Source organism: Piliocolobus tephrosceles, chromosome 4 (genome assembly GCF_002776525.5).
Source record: "Piliocolobus tephrosceles isolate RC106 chromosome 4, ASM277652v3, whole genome shotgun sequence".
Taxonomy (NCBI): Eukaryota; Metazoa; Chordata; class Mammalia; order Primates; family Cercopithecidae; genus Piliocolobus; species Piliocolobus tephrosceles.
This window is the reverse complement of record NC_045437.1, coordinates 48646800-48672340: the sequence shown is the minus strand read 5'-3', so window position 1 is coordinate 48672340 and position 25541 is coordinate 48646800. Positions and strand designations below refer to the sequence as shown.

General features: G+C 38.9%; 1 protein-coding gene across 2 annotated transcripts in view; it reads left to right on the top strand.

The window, feature by feature from the left end:
* The window catches only part of MAP1B (microtubule associated protein 1B), a 103412-nt gene that overhangs the window by 3462 nt on the left and 74409 nt on the right, over positions 1-25541 (top strand). For both annotated transcript variants that reach the window (XM_023207947.3, XM_026454623.1), the window contains exon 2: positions 4988-5089. In XM_023207947.3, the coding sequence (XP_023063715.1) occupies positions 4988-5089 (102 nt within the window). The remainder of the gene's footprint in view (positions 1-4987; positions 5090-25541) is intronic.

The following is a 25541-nucleotide window of genomic DNA, read 5'->3' as shown; positions in this document are numbered from 1 at the left end:
TTTCTTCCTATTTCCTCTCCTGCCTTAACTGAGACTCTGGGTTTGGAGACCCTGTGACTTGGATTCTTGCCATCTGATTACTGAGGGCTCTCTGGGAAGCCTAGAAAATAATCTATAAATCTGTAAAGACATGGTGGTAATGCAATAAATCAACAGGCCTGGAACGTCCCAGTGTGGATGCTTCGTAAATGCTTCTTGAATCCAGGGAAGAGAGATGGTCCCTCTTGTTTTCTCAACTATATTCGGAAAGCATAATGAAGGCTTTGGACTTGTCTCCTCCAGAGTTTGGAACAATAGTGTTTCCTGCGACTAGGCTAGCTTCGTTTATTTAGTTATGCAGGACTTTATTCCAAATCATTTTCGCTACCACCAACTACTACTCTTTGGCACCTCCTTTTTCTCCTCCCTAATTAGCCCCCAGCATGGATTTAGCTAGTGGTTCTCATTTTCAGCAAAGTCTTGCTTCTTGGTTTTATTTTAATACATAGAGTACATATGTCCATGCCTTGCAAACTGAATTGTAGAACCTTGTGAAAGTTTTCATTGTTTCATTTTATTTTTATTTTTTAAGAAACTAAAACATACAAGGAATACTACGTGTCTGTTTAATGTTTTCAATTACCGTTAGATTGTAACTTTTCCTTTAGTTAACATTGGGAATCAGCAAGATTTGTTCCAGAAAAGATAGATGAATGTAACATCTACTGCTCTGCATTTTTAGATAAAAGTTTAGCTGATTACATTGTAACATTCTGATGTCACTTAATTGAATGTGTTCAGTCTAAGATGGTAAGAGAATTTAAAACCCAGGAAAGATTTGGGTTTTAGTTTTCCTTTTCTTTTAGCAGGGGAAATAAGAAACCAATACCATATGTGGTGAGAATTAAATGTTAGAGAGTCTTAAATTTACTATATTTGCCTTTATACTTTTCAAATTCAAAGACAGATGGATTTCTGCTTGTACTGCTTAATTGGTATTATCTACGACGGGCTCTGTGATCCATGCTGAAAAACAAGCCAGTCCCCAAATTTAAGGTCATTAAATTGTTCACCTTTTCTAAGGGCTTACTTTAAAAAATAAGTTCTAACTTTTTAGACAAGCAAATAATTATAAGTCCCTTCTCATTTGCTTCTATTGTAAGATGTTATCTTGGACCTAAATTTTTTATTATCAATGCTTTGAAACTATGAGCTCTGTATGTAAGATATATCTTTATTACATACATATGTTATGAACATCAAGTTGCTGGCTTTAAAAAAAGAGCAAATTAAAGACAAGTTCAAGGGAAAAAAATAAGAATTTTTTTCCTCTGAGAAATAAAGCATTCCTAAATGTAGCATTTCCTTTAGTTTATTTATGTAGTTTATGATTTCAATCTGATTTCAGACCACTTTTAGCGTAGTTTTACAAATGTCATCTTATGATTATAGGTTAATCATTTAGGTACTTGGAAAAAATATCCAAAAGCCTGTTTTTCAGAGGGAGCAACTAAAGCCCATGAAGGAAAATCAACTTGTCAAGGGCCCAAATAACTGTCAGATAGAACCCACATGCCATCAACACGCAATGCATAGTCATTTCATTTTGCTTTCCTCAATCCACTGTCACCTTTAGAAATATGAATTTTAGCCTTTAAATGGGAAGTGCTTTTTAAAATTGTTGGTTTCATTAAACAATCCTGCAAAATGCTTACATGACTGGTAAACTTGGAGCAATCTAGCCTAGATACACCAAGAGTACCTGACTGTTACTCATTTTTTACCCTGACTTGTTCTGTGATGACCCCTCCCTGCCTCCCTGCCCCATAACCTATTCTTTTCTCCTTTTCTCATCTGTGTATATCATGTGCATGTTAGACTCTCTTGTGTGCACTGCTACCACCTGGGGTCAGAGAACTGAGAAGGAAAGATCTTTTGTTGCTCCCTGGTCCCAAGGAGCTCACTTTCAGGGCTAGGCAATAGCCACAGAGCAGGCCCAGATTGTTCTCAGAGATGACGGATGCCTTTTGGCTCCAGACATTGAAAGAATGGAGTTCACTGCCTCCACCTGCCTGGAGTTATTCTGTCCCCACCTGGGTAAGCCCAGAAGGGGTACAGTCTTAGAATGCTGGAGAAACAAAGCCTCTGGGAAGAGCTTGACTTGGGGCATATTGGGGTGAAATCAGAAAGAGGGCTTCCCTCCTCTCCAACAGAGGCCAGGATGACCTGCTTCTGAAAGCCTCTTCAGAACCTCTTCACCAATGCCCTAGGATGCCCTCCAGCCAGATTCAGAGAGGGGAGAAAATGGGAAGGGCCAAAGAGATATATTTCTGTCCTATGAACTTTAGAGGGCTCGCTGTTGGCTCCTTGTTAGGCACAAAAGGGAGCTACATAAATCTACTAAATGCAATATGAACCTTCGCTGACAACTACTGTTTGCCTTTACCAATATTATCCAGCAGGAGATACAAAGTAATTACAAATTATTTTATTTCTAAAATTGCTATGGAAAGTGGCCTAATTCCAAAATTTTCCTTTCCAACTAAAATAACTGGCAAATCCATCATAACTTTTATTTTATAAGTGGTAGTAGTGGTTGTGCATTGCTAAGGAACAATTTGGGTGGAAATTGCTCTCTTGAAAAAAGAACCCTACATTTTTAGTTTCATTGGGAGTGTAAAAATGAGAAATATTTTTATCAGCCGTTTACTAGTATAATTTAAAAATTACTAAGTGGATTTATCATTTAGTACTTTTTCTATTGCTAAATTACAAATATATCAAAAATAAAATATGTATGAAAATATAAAGCAAACATTTAATTGTGTGTGTCATGACAAGTTAACCCAAGCCAAGAGAAAATGGCAAGTAACAATGTAAGAGCAAGTCTGCAGATAACCTTGGATGAAGTCATTCAAATAATGTACCAATTTAGATATTACTTAGAACAAAGACAGAAAAATTGTATGAATTTAATTTAAATGCATATGTCTCATTATTAACTTATTGACCCAGCTTGACAGGGTAGAAGACAAAGTGGAGCTCAGACCTGGAACACACAGAATTCAGTCAACAATACCAATTAAGCAGCTCAGACAGGAACTCGATTTTTTTTGCACTAGACTAGTATATAGTGTATATGTTGAAGTAAAATATTCTAATGAATTCAGACCTCTCAACCTGTCAGGCTCTCTGTGAAACAAAAAGAACCCATTTATCATTTCTGCACTAAAAAGATCTGTGAAATCTCAACATGCCTTTCTTGTTAAAATTTAAATACTCCATTAGCCCAAATGCAAACTGAGGCTATTAATGTTTCCAGGGAGAGCCATAAAATTCTCCCTTATAATTTAACCTCTCCTTAAGCATGTTAACTCTTCCACACCTGAATTCTTCCCATTGATCATATGAGAAATTTCTGCCTTTATTTAGTGGACACACATCTATTTGAAAATATTCTTCATGGTTGAAAGGGCCTGTGGTGTGTCATCTAAAGATATTTTAGATGTGCAGTGAACTGAGTTTCCAGAATTTTTTTTTTTTTTTTTGTAATGTATATGTATAATCCACCTTGATTCTTTACAGGATAGGAAGACTGAATACAGCATAACCTAGGGTAAATACAAATATGCCTTAAGGATCCAGTGTGTATTTAAGTAACACACTGCTGTTTATTCCCCCAGGTCTGTATACATGACTAATGTCCAACAAAAATGATTAAATGACTGGGTGTTAATTTAGAGATAGTTCACCTGTTGTGTTATACCTAGAGGTTCAAGCCCTTACCTTTAGGAGGTATGCAATAAATGTTTGTTGTTCTAGAGATTTGTTCCTGACAATTGAGAATGCTCTGTACAAAGGTACAATGATGGATACCACACACTGGCTCCACCATGAGTAATCTGTTAGGAAAAATCTAATATATAATATGTAAACATGTAACACACACACACACACACACACACACACCAGAGTTCTGGGGTTACCCAACTTTCCCTGGCTTACTCTCCAGACCTCCCTTCTATGATGCTCTCTGGGTTTCCCTCTGGGCCATCCCCTTTGGGATGGCAGAAGAGAGGAGGACAGCGAGAGGAGGAAGGAAGAGGCTAGAGAGTAGGGCATGAGCACAGGAAGCTGCCCTCATCCCACCTCTTGCCCTTCTGTTCCTCTCACCCCGGATATTCCTTTCATCCTAGGGAAAGGAAGTCTGAACTTTTGTAGAAACAGCTGATTCATGCCCCCAATTTCATAAATGTTTTAAAAAGTATAAAAAGTTGCCATTTTTCTTTGCCTCTGGATAAGAAAATTGAATACAAAGAACAATTGTGAATAAAAGAGCTGCCTGCCAAGCTACTCAGGTAACAGAAAAATGCCTGGAAGGACAGACAGGCCAAGTCTTGAAGATTGAGTGGATCCACCCTGTTTATCAAAGATCACACAAATCTTGGATTAATATCCAGGGCTTGATAAACCAAAATCAAAAACGGGATGGGTAAAGGAAAGAAATTATACGTGTATACTACCATTACATCATTTTAGAAGCAAAGGCCCGTGCTTGAATGGCAGCCCCCATATATTTTCTTCGCCTTCATTCTACGTTTTCTTGCCACCTACAAGTGGAGATAGTCTGTCTACAAGCTAGAGTTAGTCTGTTGGCCTCTTAGCCTCTTAAGAACTAACCTTCTTCCTGCCCTTTCTAGCCCCTCCCTGGAGTACAGCCTGTCATTTTGCTAATAACTGTTTTCTTTGACTCTTCCAGAAGAGGTGCATTTACATTTTATGAGGGGCAGAAGTTCAGTCCACACTGCTAATTATCCCTTCCTTGTGGCCTGGTGGAGAGACCTCCCTGGCCCTCCCATTTTGTGGGCATCCACTGCTAAGCCACCGAGCTCTTCAGAAAAGGAGTTCCCACATCCTCCCTGAAAGCCTGAGAAATGTTACAGTGATGTTGTCCAAACCACTCTGAAATGACTAACTGGAAGTCTCTCAACTCTGTTTCCCTCCCTAGGAATCCGATCATGGGACACAAACCTGATTGAATGCAACTTGGACCAAGAACTCAAACTTTTTGTATCTCGACACTCTGCAAGATTCTCTCCTGAAGTCCCAGGTGAGGCTTCCGCTCAGTGTTGGTCAGCCTAGAATTCCAAAGGACAAGGAGCAAGCTGGAAAGCTTTGTCTGGGGCAGCAAAAAGACTCTCTTATTGCTAAAAGGATACTTTGTATTTGTTATTATCAACTGGGTTAGCCAGCAGCCACAGTTAAGGAAGTCCCTCTAGGTTATCGCTGTGTGGCTATCTATTTTGTGGATTCTTAATGAGTTTTTAAGTTCTAGGGTTGTGTGTGTGTGTGTGTGTATGTATAACATACACACATACAATATATATTTTATATATATATTCAAATTTTGAATTGATATCCAGGGCTTGAGAAAGAGAGAGAAGAGAGAGTGAGAGATAGTAGAGTGTGTGTGTGTGTGTGTGTGTGTGTGTGTGTGTGTGTGTGTGTATCTCAACTGTACTCTGAGCTCAAGGGACTACAAACTATTTAATGTTAAATGTTAACCTTACTCAAATGAAATTATGAATACAAATTGAATGCTCCTAGGATCCCAGAACCGTCTTCCTGCAAAAGAAAAAGGAAACGTATACTGCATTTCAAAATGAAATATACATCATCATTTCATAACTGCATTATCACCTGCCATTGCATTACCACATATCTTTCTTAGTGTGGGTAAAAGAATCTCATATTACAAACTGCTGTTAAAATAGCCTTTTTTTCAGAGATGAAAAAGAATACCAAAGAATAATTAAAGGTAAGGATGCAAAAATTTGTCATATGTGAAGATGTTCCCACTAAGCAGCCACCTCCCTGGGGCTATGCTCTGACCCATGCCTCTGGCGCTGGCGATGTATTCATGCTGACCCATCTCGTCGTCTTCTTGTGAGCAATAACCTATATTCCTCCCATTTGGTCACATTTGGGAATTATGAGACAGAGTTTCTGGCCCATAAAGACTTCAAACGTGGAATGTATTTCTCCAGACCTTTGCCATTGACCCATCAGAAATACTGTATTGCATCTTACTTCTTGATCATCACTTGAATTTTACATAAGAGAAAGCTATTTTCTATCCATATGCTTTTGTTATATGACTCCTAATTTTATTGGCATTGATATAACATCAGGAATGGGGTTCAACCTATTTTGACTGGTTAGATAATATTCCATTAGTCTTGTATACATTGATATTTGAGACCACTTTTATAGAGTATCAGTACCTTCATGAATCACATTTGGCTGCAGTAATATGCCCACAGGACTGTCTCAGTTCTTCCTTTTGAGTTTAATATTAGAATAATATTCCATACATTTCAGTTATTGGTATGCATTGTAGCTTTCAAGTATGGAATTGAGTAAATATGCTAAGAAAAGCTTAGCAAGAAATGGTTTATTAAAAGTTAAACTTGCTGCAAAGCCACATGAAAAATCAGTTTTTAAGTAACTTTGCTTTGAGAAAAAAGGAGTCCCGAAACTGTCAGACAGCATATGATTTGCTGAAGGAAAGGTACAGTATAAGGTTGTTTCTCTTGTTGTTATTTTATTGTATTTTCATCTTGAAATATCTCCATATCTTTTAAAACCATCTCACAAAAAAATAGGGGAAGTGCTGTTTTCCAACAAGTATGATTATTTCAAAATGTAAAAACTACAAGCTTTTATTTTTTCTCTGTAGGTTGTTCTGGCTTTCTTACAAGGATTGTTTGTAAGACTACTTTTTTTTTTTTTTGGTGTACAAGTCATGTGGTTCTCATTGTGTTCATTCACGTTTGGATTGACTTTATAGAGTGACAACTGCGTATTGCAAAATGAAAGGCTGCAAGCATTGCTGAAGAATTAACCATTTCTAGACCCAAGACCTAGCATTGCTCTTGTTGAGTAGGAAGATCAAGTTCCCCCAAACTGTTCTCCTCTCCTTTCTCCTGCTATCACCTTCAGTAAGGATTGGCTACCTACCGAGTTTTATAGTGTTATGCTAGATGCTGTGTTTGGAGATTGACCTTTGGAAACACAGCATCTTTACCATTCTTGCCAACGCTGGAAAGGACTAATATTATGACTTTCCCTCTCAAGCCTATGAGTACACTGCACAGGCCAAAGCTCCCCTCTGGGAATTAAGCATCTAGAATAGAGCCATTTTAGTAATGCTGCTGTGTGGGGAGCATAAACATTTCCAACCAAGACTGTAAGGTGATAAAAACACATGTCAGATTCACTTTCAGATAAGTGTGTTTTAAAGAGAAGAGATGTTAGAGGATAAGAAGACATGGAGATCACAGGATAATCACTGGATTGGGCCCAGCGAAGCCTTTAGCTTTTCCTGAACAAACTGGAAAGGTTTTATGGGAAAATTTGAAGTCTGTTTTTAAGTAGGTCCAAGTCTAGTGGTCTCTTCCTCTCTCACTTGAAATAATGTGAAAGCTAACTCATGTACTTCAGTTCCCCTGAAATGGAATTAGCGGAACCTTTTCCTTTAGAGGTTCAATAATCTTTCATTGTTTTTTGAGACAGGGTCTTACTATGTTGCCCAGGCTGCTCTCAAACTCCTGGGCTCAAATGACCCTCCCACCTCAGCCTCCCAAGTAGCTGGGATTATAGGTGCATGCCACCACACCTGCCTAATCAAGAATCTTAAATTAACTTAAAGAGCAAGATGAAGGATGAATCCCCTAAAAAAAAATAGAGCCAGTTTTCAGCCAGATAAACATTGTTAAATAGCACCTATAATATACCAGGCATTATAGGGTGCTTGGTGAGCGAGGACACTGTGAAGAACAAAACAAATACAGTCATTACCTTTATTACACTTACAGTCTTGTGAGAGGAGAAGGCATTTAACAATCGTATACAGACCAACATAAAATCTAGCCCGCTGCATCAAATCCAGGCTTCTAACAGATTTGGGGGGCATTTGGGTTTAAAGAAACACAGAGACGGGATCTCACTATGTTACCCAGGCTGGTCTTAAACTCCTCAGCTCTAGCAGTCCACCTGCCTTAGCCTCCCAAAGTGCTAGGATTATAGGCATGAGTCACAATGCCGAGCCACGGTTTTGTTTTGTTTTAAGGCCAGCAGAGTTATAGTAAAATATTTATTGCCTTCTATGACATAAGTAAATTAAGGCTCAGGTCACCCATATATCTGTCTTACATTCCTGTTGGTTATGATAGCTTTTGTTGTTTTTTAATAGTTAGAGATCACTTGTAAAGACTGAAGATAGCCTCAAATTGCAGCTAACAGATTGTGCAAATGGCACAAGATTGATTCCTTTGTACTAGTTTACCACTTATACTAGTTTTTAAATATGGTTTTGAGATTTGATTTGACTATTTCTTCAGGATTGTAAGTCTCACTCAAGACCACTCTGAAAGACTTAGTCATCTTGAATAATATCCTTTGAGCAGGAATCTGGAATATGAGTGCTTTCTCTACACAAGGTGGGTGGTGGGTGCTTTAGTTTCCAAGAATGTTAGTCCTGTGATCTTTAAGCCCTGTCCAACTCTGGCATACTGTAACTCTTGGAGTGGTCAGTCATCTGGGTTCATCTTACTATTATTTTGCCTTACTATTGTAGCATCGCCTTGCCTAAAGATCACTCAACAAACATTTGCTGTGTGCCCAGGGCAGGTCTCTGCTGATTTGCCTTGATGTAAAGCCATTCCTGGCCACATCTAAGCTGGCTCAAGTGAGAACAGTCATCTTGAAAGAAAAGGTTAGGTGTTCTTTTATGAACACTAATCTTACACTCAAAGGAAAGTTCAGTAGTTGAGTCTTTTCAAAATAGAGCAACAGTCTTTTGTTGTTGTTTTGAAACAGTCTTAGCTATGTCATCGCCCAGGCTGGAGTGCAGTGGCGCAGTCTCGATTCACTGCAACCTCAGTCTGCTGTGCTCAAGTGATCCCCCCACCTCAGCCTCCCGAGTAGCTGGGACCATAGATGTGCACCATCACAGCCAGTTAATTTTTTGTATGTTTTGTAGAGATTGGATTTCCCCATGTTGCCCAGGCTGGTCTCAAACTCCTGAGCTCAAGCGATGTGTCTGCCTTGGCCTCCCAAACTGCTGGGATTATAGGTGTGAGCCACTGTGCCAGGCCAGAACAACGGTCTTATATTTCTTTATATTTATGATTTTAAATATTATCATAAAATTTTGATTTACTTATTATATCATATGTTTTTTGTACCCTAATCATGTTGGATGAGAATCATCTTGGACCACAGAAGGAAAGCTAGACTTACCATGCTGTACAGGGTTTATTTCCTTTTCCATTGCCATTTGCTTCTTTCCCAAATTTGACTTTAGGATTGTCTATGTATAGTAGTAAAGAAGGATATCTCCCAGGGGTTGTAAGAAGTGCCCCATAATCACCTGTGGTAGACAGACACCATTTCAAAACAAGCAAACAAATAAAAGCTATTCTCAGGACAAGTGACATCAGACTGAAAATCAGTTTCAATTTTTATTTTTTCCCATCATTTTGCCACTTTTATCTACCTATTGAAATAATTAAAACATTTTGATCATCTGACTCCTCACCAGCAGCAGCCTAGCATAATGATGAAGAGTGCAGATTCTGGAGTCAAACTACCTTACTTGATCATAACCCCGTGGTTTATTTGCTGTGTCGTCTTGGACAAGTTACCTAAAACAAGGATGAAAACTTCTGCCTCAGAGTTTTTTTTTTTTTTTTTTCTTTCTTTTCTTTTTTTTTTTTTGAGATGGAGTCTCGCTGTGTCACCCAGGCTGGAGTGCAGTGGCACAATCTGGGCTCACTGCAAGCTCCGTCTCCCGGGTTCACGCCATTTTCCTCCCTCAGCCTCCCTAGTAGGTGGGACTACAGGCGCCTGCCACCACGCCTGGCTAATTTTTTTTTTTTGTATTTTTAATAGAGACAGGGTTTCACTGCGTTAGCCAGGATGTTCTCGATCTCCTGACCTCATGATCTGTCCACCTCGGCCTCCCAAAGTGTTGGGTTTATAGGCGTGAGCCACTGCGCCCGGCCCCACCTCATAGTTTTGATGCAGATCAAATGAATTAAAGTGTGTAAAGCTCTTAAGACAGGGCTTGTCACATGGAAACAAATGTGAACAAGTGCTGTCTCCCTTGTGGAGAATCTATTTGATTTGTATATTTGGTGATTGTTATTATCTATGGGAAATGCTGGGTATTGATATTTGGCTGGTTTCCTTTTTGTAGGAATTTTAAATTGGTATTCAAGACATTTCTCAGAGAGATGATTGCTTTCAGCATTCTCAGAAGGCACAGAGCTGCTGCTGATGTGTAAAGGGTGGCAACATTCTATGACTGAGCTTCTAAGGTCCTTTGGGCTTGAGAGCAAAAAGCCAGCAATGCTTTAAAGTGCTGGCTGGTAAAGCAGAGCCTGAGAGGGGGGTTGGAGAGCATTTGCAAAACGGTCCTGTGGGTACCCACGCAAGGACTGTCAGGGAACATGTGCACAGTCTGAGGGCTGGCCTGCTTTCTTGCTATGATAACCCATCCATGGTCACTCCCTCCATGCCGTTCTACGCTCGCTTTTCTCTTCTGCTCCCACCAATCAACGGGTGACTACAGACGTTGTCAGGTTTAAGAAACAGATTTCTTGTGGTTTATTTTCTTAGCTGAATACACAGTAAGACCTTGATATATTTACATTTTGTCACTAGTTTTATAACATCTAGATCACATTCACAAAAATCATCATCAAATGTGATGGATGGTGTATATGGGCAGTTTTGTTTTAAGAACCGATGCCTTTTTCCTAGAAGATAAACAAACCACAGTTGAGCATCTTTAGATTTGTGCTGAGTGATTGCTAAAAATACCTTGCCTGGAGATTGGTTTTTGATGGAGAATTAGAATCAGCCCTTTGAATTTCAGTCATGCGAATCTTCTCCGTTTGATATTAATGAGGCACGGGTTACAACTAATATTTACCAGTTGAGTGATAAGAAAATGAGAAAATACTCTTATAAAAGGTCTAAGAATATTTTAAGTCATCTTTCTCTGTCTAGACTTGTGTGTTTAGTCTGTCGTGTGTAGAATTATAGCTTAATTGTATGTGCCTAGAATACATCAACTGCTGTATGACAGAGAGTAATGAATGTGTTTTCAGCCCTGCTCCAACCTTTAAACAATAAGGCACACAAATATATGTTCCAGTGGCATTCAAGGGGCTGACTCACCCTCAGGGAACCTGCAATTTCAGAGGGAAAGCCGATTCTTTATCCTCATGTTTTCTGTGTTGTTTGCGCACACCCACAGGTCTAGGTACATGTCCCCATGCCCATGAGGCTCTGCTCATCTTTCCTCATTGCACATCATACTAGGTTATAGGAGGAATCATGGTGTGTTAGAAGAAAATGACAAATAGAGAGCATTATTTTCGTTAAGGTAACCAGATCTCTGTTTAATATTCCTTGAGGCCATTGCTGCCTGCCTGGGAAGGAGACTCCCATTTTAATGCAAATCCCTAGCGTTTCTCCCAACTTGCCGCGTGCCCTGAGCCCTCCTGGCCCAGTTGCAGGGGACAGAGTGATCGGCAGCTCCTCATGCTATCCGCTCTCACCCCAGTGTTCCCATTGAGACTTTGCCACCTGAGCAGCAGACTGTCCAGTCACCCCACCTGCATCCTTTCGTAGCAGTGAAAGACCTTCCAAGGAGATTAGAATTTTATAGTGTACGCAGCATAAGGCATAATTCCTGTGAGCTTTACATCTTGGTCAACTTTCAAATTTCAGGATTCTTTATATCCAGATCCTCACATACACAGTGACTTTTTTCCCTTGGTGCAGGTGTGGCCAGCAGAAAGGAATAAAATGGCGTTTCACTGCCGTGTTCAGGCTTCCTCATTCCTCAGGGTAGTTAATAATGGCTCTTTCAGACCACCGTAGAAATACCTATTGAGCTCATGTTTTTTTTAAGAGTGGAAAGGATGTTTTACTCTGCTGACTGTAATGGCTCTCACGCAGTTCCTAATGGGTACTGTGAAACCACTCAGCATAGACAGGCATAGGCAGGAAGGTAGCAGAAAATTGGCTGCCTGGGCCCAGGAGCCATTTTAGGAGATGTCAATAACCCCTCCATTAAACCCAACGAAGTGCGTTCCACGGCAGCTGCTAACCAAGGACAGCACCTCATGCTGAGTGTGACTGCTTTTGTCTTCATCTCTAGAGACCAAAGAGAGCTCATGATTTTTGTTAGTAGAGTTTTTTAAAAAAGGGTTTTTTTTTTAAGTATGCAACAACAGCAAACCATCAAGCAAGCACAGTCCCTTTGCTTTTTCTGCCTGCTTTTTGGTCTTCTGGGGCAGTTTGTTTAGCACCTATGGTAGCATATTAGAAATAATGGTAGAAGATGAAGAATAAAGCATAAACTAATACATCACTTTAAAAGTGCCAAGTAATGTTTTTGAGTGCTTATTAACAAGAAAGCAACTGTAAGGGAATATTTGGAAGAATGAAGTATTTCCCACTGTTTATAATATTTTGTTGGGAAAATAAGTCATTCACAGCTTTAAATTCACTGTGTTGTTCAACAAAGAAAGAGAGTTTCTTTTTATTTTTTTAATCTCTTTTTGTTTTTGACACAGGGTCTCCCTCTGTCATCCAGGCTGGAGTGCAGGGGTGCAATTATAGCTCACTGCAGCCTCTGCCTCCTGGGACGAAGCTACCCTCTTGTCTCAGCCTCTGAAATAGCTGAGACTACAAGCCTTCCACTATGCCCAGCTAATTTTTTGATTATTTTGTACAGAAGGAGTCTCGTTCTGTTGCCCAGTCTGGTCTTGAACTCCTGGCCTCAAGTAACCCTCCTGCCCCACTTCCCAAAGTGTTGAGATTACAGGTGTGAGTCACCCTGCCCAGCATGAGAGTTCTCTTAATTTGCAAACTGTGTATATATGTCAGAGAAAGAGAGAGAGTGTGTGTGTGTGTCTGATTCCTAAAGAAGAAAGGGGTGAGAATGGAGAGTATAATAAGCATTGCATTTTGATTGTTCAACCATGGGTTTAGTCACAATGACAAAGGTTACCCAGGTACCAGCACCCCACTCCCAGCTGCAACCCAGGACTAATTAAATGCTACCTAGGCAACGATCAAGTATCCCCAAACATCATACTCCAGGGCTTACCCCTTTTGTTTTCTCGGCTGTGATCTAAGGGTAATTTCTATTGCATGTGAAGTCAGATTTCCTTGGTTTGAGAGAAATGTGAGAAAGTAAGAGGTACTCTGGGGAAGTGCACTTAGTGCGCTGCAGGGACTGGAGAAATTAACATAAATACAAGACAATAATAATGTTATTTTAGTAAACTCTTCTAGGTTAAAAGATTGCCTATAGTCAGGACTGGTGAAATGGATGCTTATAGAAACTGCAACAAGAGTGTCTACCTATGATTTAAAAATAAAAGTATGTAATTAGGAATGAGCATTGAAAAGCTAGGGTAGTGTTAATTGAATGTGGCTCCTCTCTGCAGTTGTAGCGCACCTCACTTGAAACACTCAAGCTGAGGCTGCCTCTCAAAATCACTGCCTTGCATTCCTGAGGAGTTAAGACAAAATATGAACATCCTGAGGACTGTCTTTGTTGTCATAGAGGAAAGTCCTCTACACATGCACTTTACCATTAATCTGGCTGTTTGTTTCTCAGTAAAACAGGTTTTCAGTAGGAACTGTGAGTATACAAGCCACTGTTGAGCATTGTGGCTCAAATTCAGATTTCTTGTTAGCATCTCACACGGATAGTGCAAGGAAAGAACAGCTATTCCCCTGAGGGAGCAACACGTTTTTAGTGTACCCGGCCCCAGGAACACTGCTCTACATAGATGTGGCTTTTTGGATCCTGAAGTATCCATCAATGGGAATGTCACATTTGGAAAAGTTATCCTTATTGCAATAAAATTAAAGATCAAATAAGTTCTGGAACCCAGGTGAACAATGCTTTCTTAGTGCAGAGCCATTTTGAGCAGTTGTCTCTTGTGCCTTTTAAAAACCTCTCACTTGGAAGTTTTGATATGTGAAAGATGTGAAAACTACCTAAGAGAATTCTTCCTCTTTTTAATGGAACTCGATGCCTGTTTAGGGATGGTGTAGCAATTGCTCTTTTATCTAGAATTCCAGATAGTTTCTCAGCTCAAATACTAGGAGTTTTTGGTGGTGCAGTTCAATCGAAAGTGGTATTTGGTGTGAAGTTCCAGCAGCCCACAAGAGTCTCAAGTGCCTTGTGGTTAGTTTAGTATAATGTGCGTATGTGTTTGTGTGTGTGTGCTTGCATACATGAGAGAAGGAGAGAGAGAGTACCTTATCATGTTCACATCTATTGTAAAGGAGACAATCCCTTCATTCTATATGGTATCTCCTTTTAGAAGGTGTCCTATTATCAGCCAGTCTGTCATTAAATATTTATGTTCCTGCAGCAAGACACAGTTCAGTTCCTAGCTCTGTAGGCCATAAGAAGACTTGTAAGTGAATTCTGTCTTCAGTTGTTTACAATTGAGTATGGAAATAAGATAACTAATGAAACAAGCCAGTCTATCGTACGTGCCAAATGAGAATTTTTCAAGGAGGTCTTTCTGTAAATTCTGTTTGTTCAGGCTATTTTAAAAAATCTATGTGCATAAAAAAGCATTAAAATAATATTATCCATGCAAATTGGGGCATAAATGCAACAGATCCTAATGCACTGAATTCTCTTTGTGACCAGGGAATTTTGAATCCAGCCTGAATGGAAATATTTCCTAGTTTGGAGCTACATTTTAGATTAAGCCCATTAATTCAATGATGAAGAGTTAGAATTGATAATTTCAGAATTCACCCTTCTGAAATCATGTGAGAACAAAACTCCTGACCTGGATATATAAGCTTAATTTCAAGGCTGTCTTCATCTTTGACTGCTGGAAAATTGTCCATTGGCAGACTCTAAAGTCACTAGGGAAGAGATTGTGAAAGTGAAATATTTTAAGGAAATAAATGTGAAGGAATTGTTTCACTGCCCTGAGGCTAGAATGGGCACTTTGGACAATGTCTGATTCAGCTGTCCCTGTGTCAGGGGAAGCAGGGCGGGGACACCAATTGCAAGCTGCTTTCCAGGACCCTCCCCGCTCCAGAGAGACCAGGAAGCCTGACCTAGTGCCGCAGCTCTGGGCCACACCTGAGACCACTGTTGCCCGTGGTGCTCCCTGAAAGTCGCTGTCAGTCTTTTCCTTTTCTGTAAAGGGATTAGGCTAGATCAGGTCATCTTAACTTTGTTCTGCCAGCCAGTAGTTCTGCAAAACATTAATAGTCAGTGGAAAATAATTTCGTGGTGACATAAATTTGAAAACTGTGACATATTCAATCTAATTTTTTTGAGGAGGCATAAATTATATGTGCATAAACTTGTTCAATGTTGTCTAACCATACATTTCCTTAGCCTATTTGACTATTCACTTCTATCACCACTCTCTCCCATGGATCTAGATTCCTATAGAACACAATTTGGTAAAGGATGGATTAAATGATTGCTGAGTCCCTTCCAGTTTTTTTTTTTTTCATTATTCTGTGAATTTTTGCTAAATTGCCTCATCACTCATATGTAGATGGGAGCTTGTCCTACTTCATTCAGCTTACAATGGCTTTTAATCCAGGCTTTAAACTATCAATGAAAAAATTTCATTTAGAAAAAGCTGCCTGTCCCATCCATGAGGATTCTTAATTTTAGGAAAGATGCACAGCTCTATGACACGCAGGCTTATTTCTCAGTTTTGGGGGATATTGGCCCTTGGCTTTTCCCATCTGTTTTTACCTTACAGACAAACCAAACAAGACACAACTTAATCATGTTTGCATAATGTCAAACACTTGCATAAAGACTATACCCAAAGTCAACTCATGGGTGTTTTATCTTCACAATGCCAAATAGGAAATAGCTACATATGTTTCCCATTAAAAGGAGAATTTCCATGTTGGTATCTGGTGTTGCACTGAGCCTCAGGTTAGCTGCTTATTCACAGATCTTTGGAAGGAGGCTGAAGATGGAACCTCAAGAGTTCTAGGGATTGTCTGCCGGTCGAGGATGTTAAAAGTCCCAGGCACATTGTTTGTTATCGCTAACTGTTAAAAGTCCCAGGCACATCCTTTGTTATCGCTAACTGTTGAAAGTCCCGGGCACATCGTTTGTTATCACTAACTGCCGATGGCCTGCATTTTAATAAGCATGATCAACTGTGCATATCTTGTCATGTGAACTATCAATTAGCACACCATAATTTAACAAGTTAGTACATGCAGATATGAACACCCTTGGGAAGTTAGCAATTTTCAAATCAAATTATTACTGACAGTGTACAATTTACATGCAGGTAATCGTTATCAGAAAGTCATGATTATCCAGAAGGAAAAGTGATTTTTGTGGTACTATATCTTATGAATGGCTATTGATTTTTAATACCTTTAAGGTAAAAACTTCAATTTGTTCCATCCCTAATTTGATCATATTTGCAAAAAAGTGTTAATTCACTCATTAAAACCTAGGCGTCTGACGGGTACAACAAACCACCATAGCGTGTGTATACCTGTGTAACAAACCTGTACATTCTGCACATGTATCCCAGAAGCTAAAGTATGATAAAAAAAAAAAAAGTTAAAAAACCTAGGTGTGATATTATGCGTTTACAGCAAACCTTACCGAAGTATTCTAAAATAACAGAAAGAAATAATTTATGTACAATAACAACATTAATGATAATATCTCTATAGGTAATATGTATTGGTTAATCAAATATTCTAGCTAATTGAGAGTTGCCAGTAATCCCTTATGGGATTATTATTTTTCAAAGTTGTAGAATCCAATAATACAGTCATTTCTTTTATACAAACACCTCAAATTTATCTAGAATTAACTTAGAATTTCCTAAACCAAATTTATACATTAGCCCAAGATATACTTAAATTATTTAGAGAAGACATGAACTTACAAATCTGTTATTTCTTCTCCCACTCAAATAGAATAATATTTTCAAAGAGAGGCTTTAAAAAAAAGAGAGAGAGATATTGTTCCCCTTAAGCAGATACTGGCATTTTATTGAAAGATAGGCCAAGAGACATACATTCAGACAAGATGAGTGCACACCTTGCTACCTACATGGAACCCAAACTCAGAACAATGGAATTGAATCTTCCTTAGAAGACTCAGGAGGAAGATCATCTCCCTGTGCCTCAGGGTCCTCGTGATGAACCCTGTTGGTAATTATACTGTAAACATGAGGGTGTGCAGATTAGTAGCGATTTCTTATTACTGAAACATTAGTGAGCAAACTATTTGTTTTGAGGTGGTGTCCTCAATTCTAATATGATTGTGCTTCAATATAGAACAAGGAATATCCCTGGATGTTATAGTGCTTCTGAATAAGAGTCATTGATTGCAGATACTGTTTTAAAAAAAAAAAAAACACTCAAAACTGCTACAGAGAGAAAAGAAAATGTGAAAAAAGAGACAATGGCAATCTTCTAGGTTATTTGAAGAAAATATCTCAGTTTGCAAATATGCAATAGCCCACTGCATTTGCACTGTTCTTATGTACATACAGTGGGGTGCACCCACCTCTAAGTCCCAACCATTTTTTTCTTTCTACTTCCTGTATCCCCTTGCCTATGAAAACATAATTTTTATTTTATTTTATTTTTTGAGACAGGGGTCTCACTCTGCGCCCAGGCTGGAGTGCAGTGGCACCGTTATGGTTCACTGCAGCCTTGAACTCCTGGGCTCCAGTAATCTTGCCACCTCAGCTTCTCAAGTAGCTAGGGCTGTAAGCACATGCCAAGGCAAACACCTAATTTTGTATTTTCCTTTTTTAATTTTTGTAGAGACAGGGCCCTGCTGTGTTGTCCAGGCTGGTCTCAATCTCCTGGCCTCAAGCAGTCCTCCTGCCTTGGCCTCCCAAAGTGCTGGGATTACAGTGTGAGCTACTGCATTTGGCTGAAAACATGATTTTTAAAATAGACAATTGCCTTCTGCATTGCACCATCTCCCTCCAAATAAGCTAATAAACACAAAATCCAACCAAAAGGTAAAAGAGATAAGAAGTGGGATTATTTTTAAAGGCTTAATCACTTGTGCTTTAAGATTTATCTGGAATATCTTTAGATCCTGGGAAGAGACAAGGTTGTCTATCTAATTGTGTAGCCATTTACATGTACATATGTAATTGCATGTGTGTGTATGTGTATGTGTATGACTTTGTTTTTATATTATATCAAAATATATTTCCCTTTTCAAGAAGCATTAGAAGATCCAAGTAAATGGGGCCGGGCATGGTGGCTCATGCCTGTAATCCCAGCACTTTGGGAGGCCAAGTTGGGCAGATCACTTGAGATCAGGAGTTCAAGACCAGCCTGGCCAACATGGTGAAACCCCGTCTGTACTAAAAATACAAAAAATTAGCCGGCCGTGGTGGCAGGCACCTGTAGTCCCAGCCATTCGGGAGGCTGAGGGAGGAATATTACTTGAACCTAGGAGGCAGAGGTTGCAGTTAGCTGAGACTGTGCCACTGCACTCCAGCCTGGGTGACAGAGCAAGACTACATCTCAAAAAAAAAAAAAAAAAAAAAGGTCGAAGTAAATATCTGTTGATGAAAAAACTGACACTTCCTTTGGGTTTACGCCCTTTCCCTCCGTTGTCTTCTCTTTGGTATCCCTCACGCGTTTTCCTCTCTCTACTGCAGTCACCTATTTCCCACTTGTTTTTCTTCTCTCCTTCTTCTTTTTCCTATTGTGTCCTCCCCGCCACCAATCACTGACTTGTGGTCTACAAATAATGTTGGTTTGGGGTTATTTTAAAACATCTAACATGAGATCAGTGCCTGCTTCTTAAAGAAGCATTACATTATGTATTAGTTATACAAATTATTAGACAATGTCTTATCTTTATTTTATTGTTTTAAACATAGAACAGAGACTATTTGGAGCCTTTGGAATAACATTCCAGCGTATAAATATAAATGAAATAGTTTGGCAAATTAACTCTCTCTAGGGGTCATTTAGAAATATGATTCTGTCATCAGATAGAAATTCTATTGCTAGATTCCTTTAGCCAGCAGACGGATTTTCTAAGCTTGGTAAGCAAATTCATCACAAATTTGAAGCTAGTTACAAAAAAAATTAAACTAAATAAAAAATTTTTAAAAATCCCAACTTACAATTTAAAAAGAAGAAAAGTAAAAAAAAAAAAAATGAACAAAAAGACGAAAGAGCTTAAATTAAATAATCACAGGGATACATCGTTTAATCTTTCAGAATTCTAACTTTTCAGAAATGGCTTTTTCCCAATGGCAACTGAGTCATAAGAAAAAAGGAATGCAATTATCTTTTAACCATTGAAATAAGGAGGTCTTGGGCTAATGGCCCTTGATAAAGAGCCTTAGAATAGTGCCAGGCATGTCGGCTTAGTATGTGTATGACAATGAGTGATGAGGTGTCATGGGCTTGAGAAACTAAAGTTAGCTCTTAGGTTTGAAAAATAAACTGCATAAGAAATCTCACAATTTTTATAATTATCTGTATTGCAAATGATTTCTTTGTTGCAGATTTCCTTTAAACATTAAGATGTGGTAAAGTGTTTATTTACAAAATCTATGAAGTACTTTTCAGAGACTTGGCAGTCTCAAAGCTCTGGTAAAGAGCCAGTGTCTTGAAACTGCATGGACAGAACCCTTAAGGAATGGAACTGGGGGCAGAAAATCTGAGCTTTAATCCCAGTTCTACTGCTAAGTAGATTTGTGCCATTGTGGACAAATTGCCTAGCATTTATGAACTTCAGTTTTATTATCTCTAAGGTCCTATTTATATTAATATTCTCTGATGCAAGTGAAAAAAGTCATTCAAATAATGTTTTATTTTAAAAATAGTTTACATGTAAAGTTGGCAAACATAGCTGATGTATAAACCAAGATGTGTGGTTTTCCAGAAAGTTTTTTGAGATTCTTAGGACACAATTATTTGCTTGGCTGAATATATCCATTCCACAAATACATTGTTTGTCTGATGGGATCTGGTACTGTGTCAATACTAAGGTTAATAAAAATAAGCAAAATAAGTAAATGAAGACACAGTCCCTATATGGTCTCTCATGGAGCTCTCAGTCAAGGTGAGAAGACAGACGTTGATGAAATAGTAACACAAATATGTATTACAAGCTGTGCTAAGTAGGAGGGAAAATAATATGGTGCTATCTAAATATGTAAAAGGAGAAACTGATGTAGTAAGGGGTAAGTAAACTTTAGAGCTGAGATTTATGAAGAGTGCTTTTTATTTTACATTGAAGACATTGGACACTATATTTTTCCCTTTTTTAAACTTTATTTTATTTTTCCCTTATGTTTCCCTTTTAATAAAACATTAGCAATTCAGCCAAGTTTTATAGGTATAGAGTTTGCAGATTTATCCTGGACTTCATATGGATCAATGTGAGGTTATAATAGCACATTTCTGAGGAAATAGGCATAATTAAATAGAAGTGATTTTAAAATATTTTCATAAGATATTCTTGTAAGGATTACACTACTCTGCTCTAAGTTAAGAATCAAGTAAAAGAAAACTATCTGAATATTCATTGGCCTCTTAAAAACATGGGATTGATTACAAGTTTGCTGGGCTGCAAAAATTCTAATGATAAATAGAGAAAGGAAAGCAACCAAAATTTCTGAGATCAGAATGGAAAGGTTTGTGTTGTAACATAATCTGGGCTCCAGAGTCCCAATAGAATTGTAGCTCATGTCCATGGTACTTAGCGGTTAATTTAGTACCTTCCTCCCAGTGTCTTCTCTGTACTTGTTTATGGGTTCCTCACCTGGTCGTTGTTAGGCCAGTCATCTCTCAGAGTGTTTGCTTTCTTCAGGCCAACGGTACGCAGCCTTCTCACATCACATCTGATCATCTTTCATATGCCATTTACTTTTTGGTTGAAATGTCCACTTCTTCTCTACCATGTTGATTGATATCTCTTGGTCCTATGTGATGAAGTATCTAAAATTTCAACTTTTGCATATAAAGATACTTCTATTACTTGGAGGATATTACTAAAGCAAATAACCTGTATGTTATTTAGAACCATTGGCCCTTATTGGAAAAAATAAAGCCTGCCTTCACCATTAAATCTAATGAAGAACAGATTTTCTTGTTCTATGTAGTATTTTACTTGAAGGTGTTCATAATTCAGTTGCAAAGTAATTTTCTCAGTTTCACTTGCACAAATCTCAGCTGATCTGAATCTATCTGAAATTAAAATATGGTGTCAGGAAATGTTGAGACACAAGTATTTTTCATTAATTTTTTTTCTGAAATGCTCTGAACCCTTTCAGCCTGAAGACTTTCTCAAGTAACAGAGTTCTTTCCCATATACTCTTATCATTGTTTCTCTTCCTGTTCTGATTTCAGCCTTAAGAATATGTGTAATTCTTAAAATGGAACTTCTTCTTAGATCTCATCCTCCAGCTCATTATTTCCTCTTGGATCTTCTTCTGTGTGTTCTAGGAGAACATTTCACATTCGTCCTGTACATCACTGAGTCAGTATTCTGCAGGATTTGTTCTGCTCTTGAGTGTCTTAAATGCAGATTTAAATTCTGCTGTTGCATTTTGTATTTCCTTGAATTCTTTTGTTCGTTCCACTGGGGACTTCTTTCTAAATCTCTGCCTGTCGTTCAGCCCACCCTGTTTTTATTGTTCTCTGTTGTTTCATAAAGACGGTATCTGCCATCTTTTATAGGAGCCAAGTGTCATTTTCTCAAATTTTATTTTGTTCCTATGGAAAGTCATTTTTAGAGATAGATTTTTTTCCACCACAGCGCTCATTTTTCCTTGTGCTGCAGACTCTTTTCTAAGGTCCCACTTAGAGTTCTGTTTGTTTCCTTCTTCCTGTATAAGAAGGAGGTTCAGGAGTTGCTGACACTCCCTGTCCAGGTTCAGCATTTGCCAGCAGAGGGTTGTAGGGACTCCTTAGCAAGTCTTGCTGCCCACTTGGGAGCTGGCAATTTCACTCTCTCATCTGGAACCTGGAAGTCAGATTCAGGTGTATACCCTCCACCCTGGGTCCATGGTCCCTGAGCAGGCGTGCATCTGGCGTGGGATGCTAGCCTGAGAAGAAATAGTCTGTCTTTACTGTCCAAGCTTCTGCCTCTAATCCTGGAGAATTAGATAGAACTTGCATTTCTTCTTTGTACAACTATTACAGACCATGACCAGCATGTACTCCTCTCCAGGATCCTCCTGCCTCTGCTTGTACTTACAGGTGTTTTTCCTGAGACAACCATCCAGCTCAGGCTGTAATGCAGAACAGCTCTCTCCTCTACCCCCAGCTCTGTTGGGCTCTGAGGTGAGGTGCTGGAGGAGGCGTGGAGAGCGGTGGGAAAGGAGGTATCAGATACTCTGCAGTAAGCTTCTTTTTCCTGTCTTGCATCCTAGGATTAGGGGCAGGTATTTGAAGAGTGTGTCAAACTTTCCAGCCTTCTTTGAGTCCAGCAGAATGGTTAAGCATGGGGGCCCAGGAGCTACAGTGGCCCAAGTTCAAACATGTGCTTCACCTCATGTCTAAGTTCTCTGTGCCTCAGTTTCCTCATCTATGAATCTACTTTACAGAGGATTTATGAAAATGCAGTAGCTATAAGGCATGTAAAGTGTAGAAATAGTGGCTGGAACATATTAAGTGCTCCATAAATGTCACCTATTGTTAATACAGCTACTGTTTTCTTGGGGGCAGAACATGTATTTGAAAACGTGTAATTCCATTCCCTTTGGTGCAGTTTTTCTTCACCCCTGAACCTTCCCCACAACCTTTCAGCATTTAGTCAACTGTTTACTTTAAATCACCATGGTGAGTTTTTTTGTTGTTTGTATTTTCCTGAATTTTTCAAAAAGCCATAAATTTGGATAAGACTATGTTAGGCTCTTCTGCTCTGCCACCTTGTTAACCCACCAGCCTTCCTAATTCTGACCCAAAGCAATTATTAAATGATATAATCTTCATCTGTAAAAATCTGTAATACTTAGGGAATGTGGTACACTTTTTGATTTTGATACACTTCAAAGTCATATTTTTAAGAGAGATTTACACATCATTTGTTTTTAAAAATTCTCTGATACGATTGATTGGATTCATGATAAACAGCACATTATTCTTACTCTTAAGTAATATGTAGCTATTTTGTACTATAAACCAACAGTTTACCAAATACATTTTTAAGAGATGTTTAAATAACAACACTGTTACAGAAAACAAATAGTCTTTATTAATGATTAATGCTTTTAACTTGCCATTCAAGGAAATGAATAAGAAATGTTGGTAAGGCAGGAAAAGCTGATTCATCTTGACTCAGTGTTCAAACCAACTGTACCATTTGCCACTCTATAAAGTCTACAGTATTATTCAGGCATAATTGGTTCAGGATTATGGTTTCATTACAACATTATCAGTTCTCTATACTTGAAATTCCCAAGAGCCAAACATTTCCATTTTTCTTTATCTAATCAGAATCTTTCACATTTCAAAACTTTATATTAATCCCTTTCTTCTTAATGGATATTGTGGAAAATCCCTTCCTGCAACCTCCAGCTTCCGCCAGAAGTGCCACATGCATTCTTATCGTCACTATGTGAACACCTTATGAATGAGGGCTTTCTTTTTTAACTTTAGTTCTTACGTGTTTGTGAGAGTTTTGTGTGTGTACATGTTGTCTTTTGTGACACCACAGTTTGATTTGATTGAATAAGAAAAATGCAATTTTATTTAAATTGCTACTTGGGGATATAAACTTTGCATCAGAACATCAAGCCTGATTCCATGGTCAGTGAAGTCCTTTGATTTCTGCTCCTTTTAGTATTGTCACAGCAAGACTCCCCCACTGCATTAGTGGGTTCCATTGTATTCCCAAGGAGGGCCCAGTGAGAAGGGCTTGCCTGCATCTCACAGCCACCTCCCTTCTTCTGCAGAGTAAGCCTTGTAATTACAGCAGACATTACATTTGTCTCTAACTTCTATGGGATGATGTCATTGCATGTCAAACAGGGGATTAGCATGAAGAGAGAAGTCCTATTGACATTTTCATTTTCATTAAGAAGAATTTGGTTTTGCTTCATTTTGTTAACGAAAGCTGTTGTCTTACCACATAGGATGATTTTTTTTTTTTTTTTTTTAAAGAAAACTTGAAAACGTAGAAGCAGGCATGTGCTGACTACATGAATAAAAATATACTCTGTAGTGGCACTCTATCAATTAGTGAAAGCGTCTGGGACACAAAGCATGCCTGGGAAATCTCCTCCTTTTCTTACAAAAGCAGAATATCATTCTTCTCAAAGCTCACAATGGCCTGGGCCCTGCTGCAGAAAATGTTCCTGACAAAGGAAGGCAGAGACTTGGCCACTCCTGAGTGGAAAAGGAAGGCAGGCGGCTGGTCCCATCAGACCTCTGAAATGTTTTGCTTTTTCGTGATGGCATTGATCGAGTATGTCTTAAAGTCTCATTCCTTATGTCCCAGGGAACTCTTAGTTCCCTTCCCATATGAAAAAATTAATCAGGAGCGAGGTGGAATCCTGATGCTTCAGACAGTTTGAGCCCAGAGCTGAGTTGGTGGAAGAATATAATTTTTATCAGTCATTTCCAGCCCCTCCCACAAAAATAAACATAGGAAGAAAATCAATGGTCAGACTTGGTAGGGAGTCGTGGCCTCATTTCAAGCAATCTAACAATAACTCTGAGTCAGAAATTCTAGGTTCAGATACCAGCTCTGGTTTTTACTGGGCTATGTAACTGTGGGCAGCTTATGGGATTGCGCCGAGCCGTAACTTTCTCATCTGTCCAATGGCAGTAATTGGCAGTAGTACCTGCATCTCAAAGGGTTATGCCTGGTACCTATCAACCATTGTTTTTCACCTCTAAAAATGATTTCCTTTCAAAACATGGGCTAGTGTTCTGAGGTGAGCTTATTACTTGAGTGAGTAAAGGTGGTGGTTTTCCTTTTTTCTCTCTCTCTCATTTCTGTCAGTGTTTTGCAGGTACAGGTCAGGTAGCCAACTCTTGCCAGTCTTGATTTCCTCCTTGTGGAGTAGACCCAGTAGCTATGAGATTGAGGGTCACCTGGATTAGATTGGCTTTGGAATTTTAGGTTTTTTGAATTTTCCCAAAGCACTGGAAGAAAAAGAGTCGTCATGAATTTTTTGGGGGAGGTTTTAGAAACCCTTAACAATAGTTCTCAGTTCTCCATATTTGGATCCCAGAATGTTCCTAGCATCTAGTTTCCCTGGAACAGAGTCGTCCTGTGAAGAAGGATGAATCCAATTCAGATCAGACCCTCTTGTAAGGTGATAATTTTCCATCCAGATTTCCCTGGGACCTTTCCATTTGTATTCTTGTTTTGCCTGGAAAGGCAGCTGGTGAGCTATTTCTTTTTCCTCATCGGACTTTTCATGTCCAGTTACCTAGATGATTATTGCTCCTGTAAGACTGATATTTTAGAAAGAATTCTGAAAAACACTGGGTTT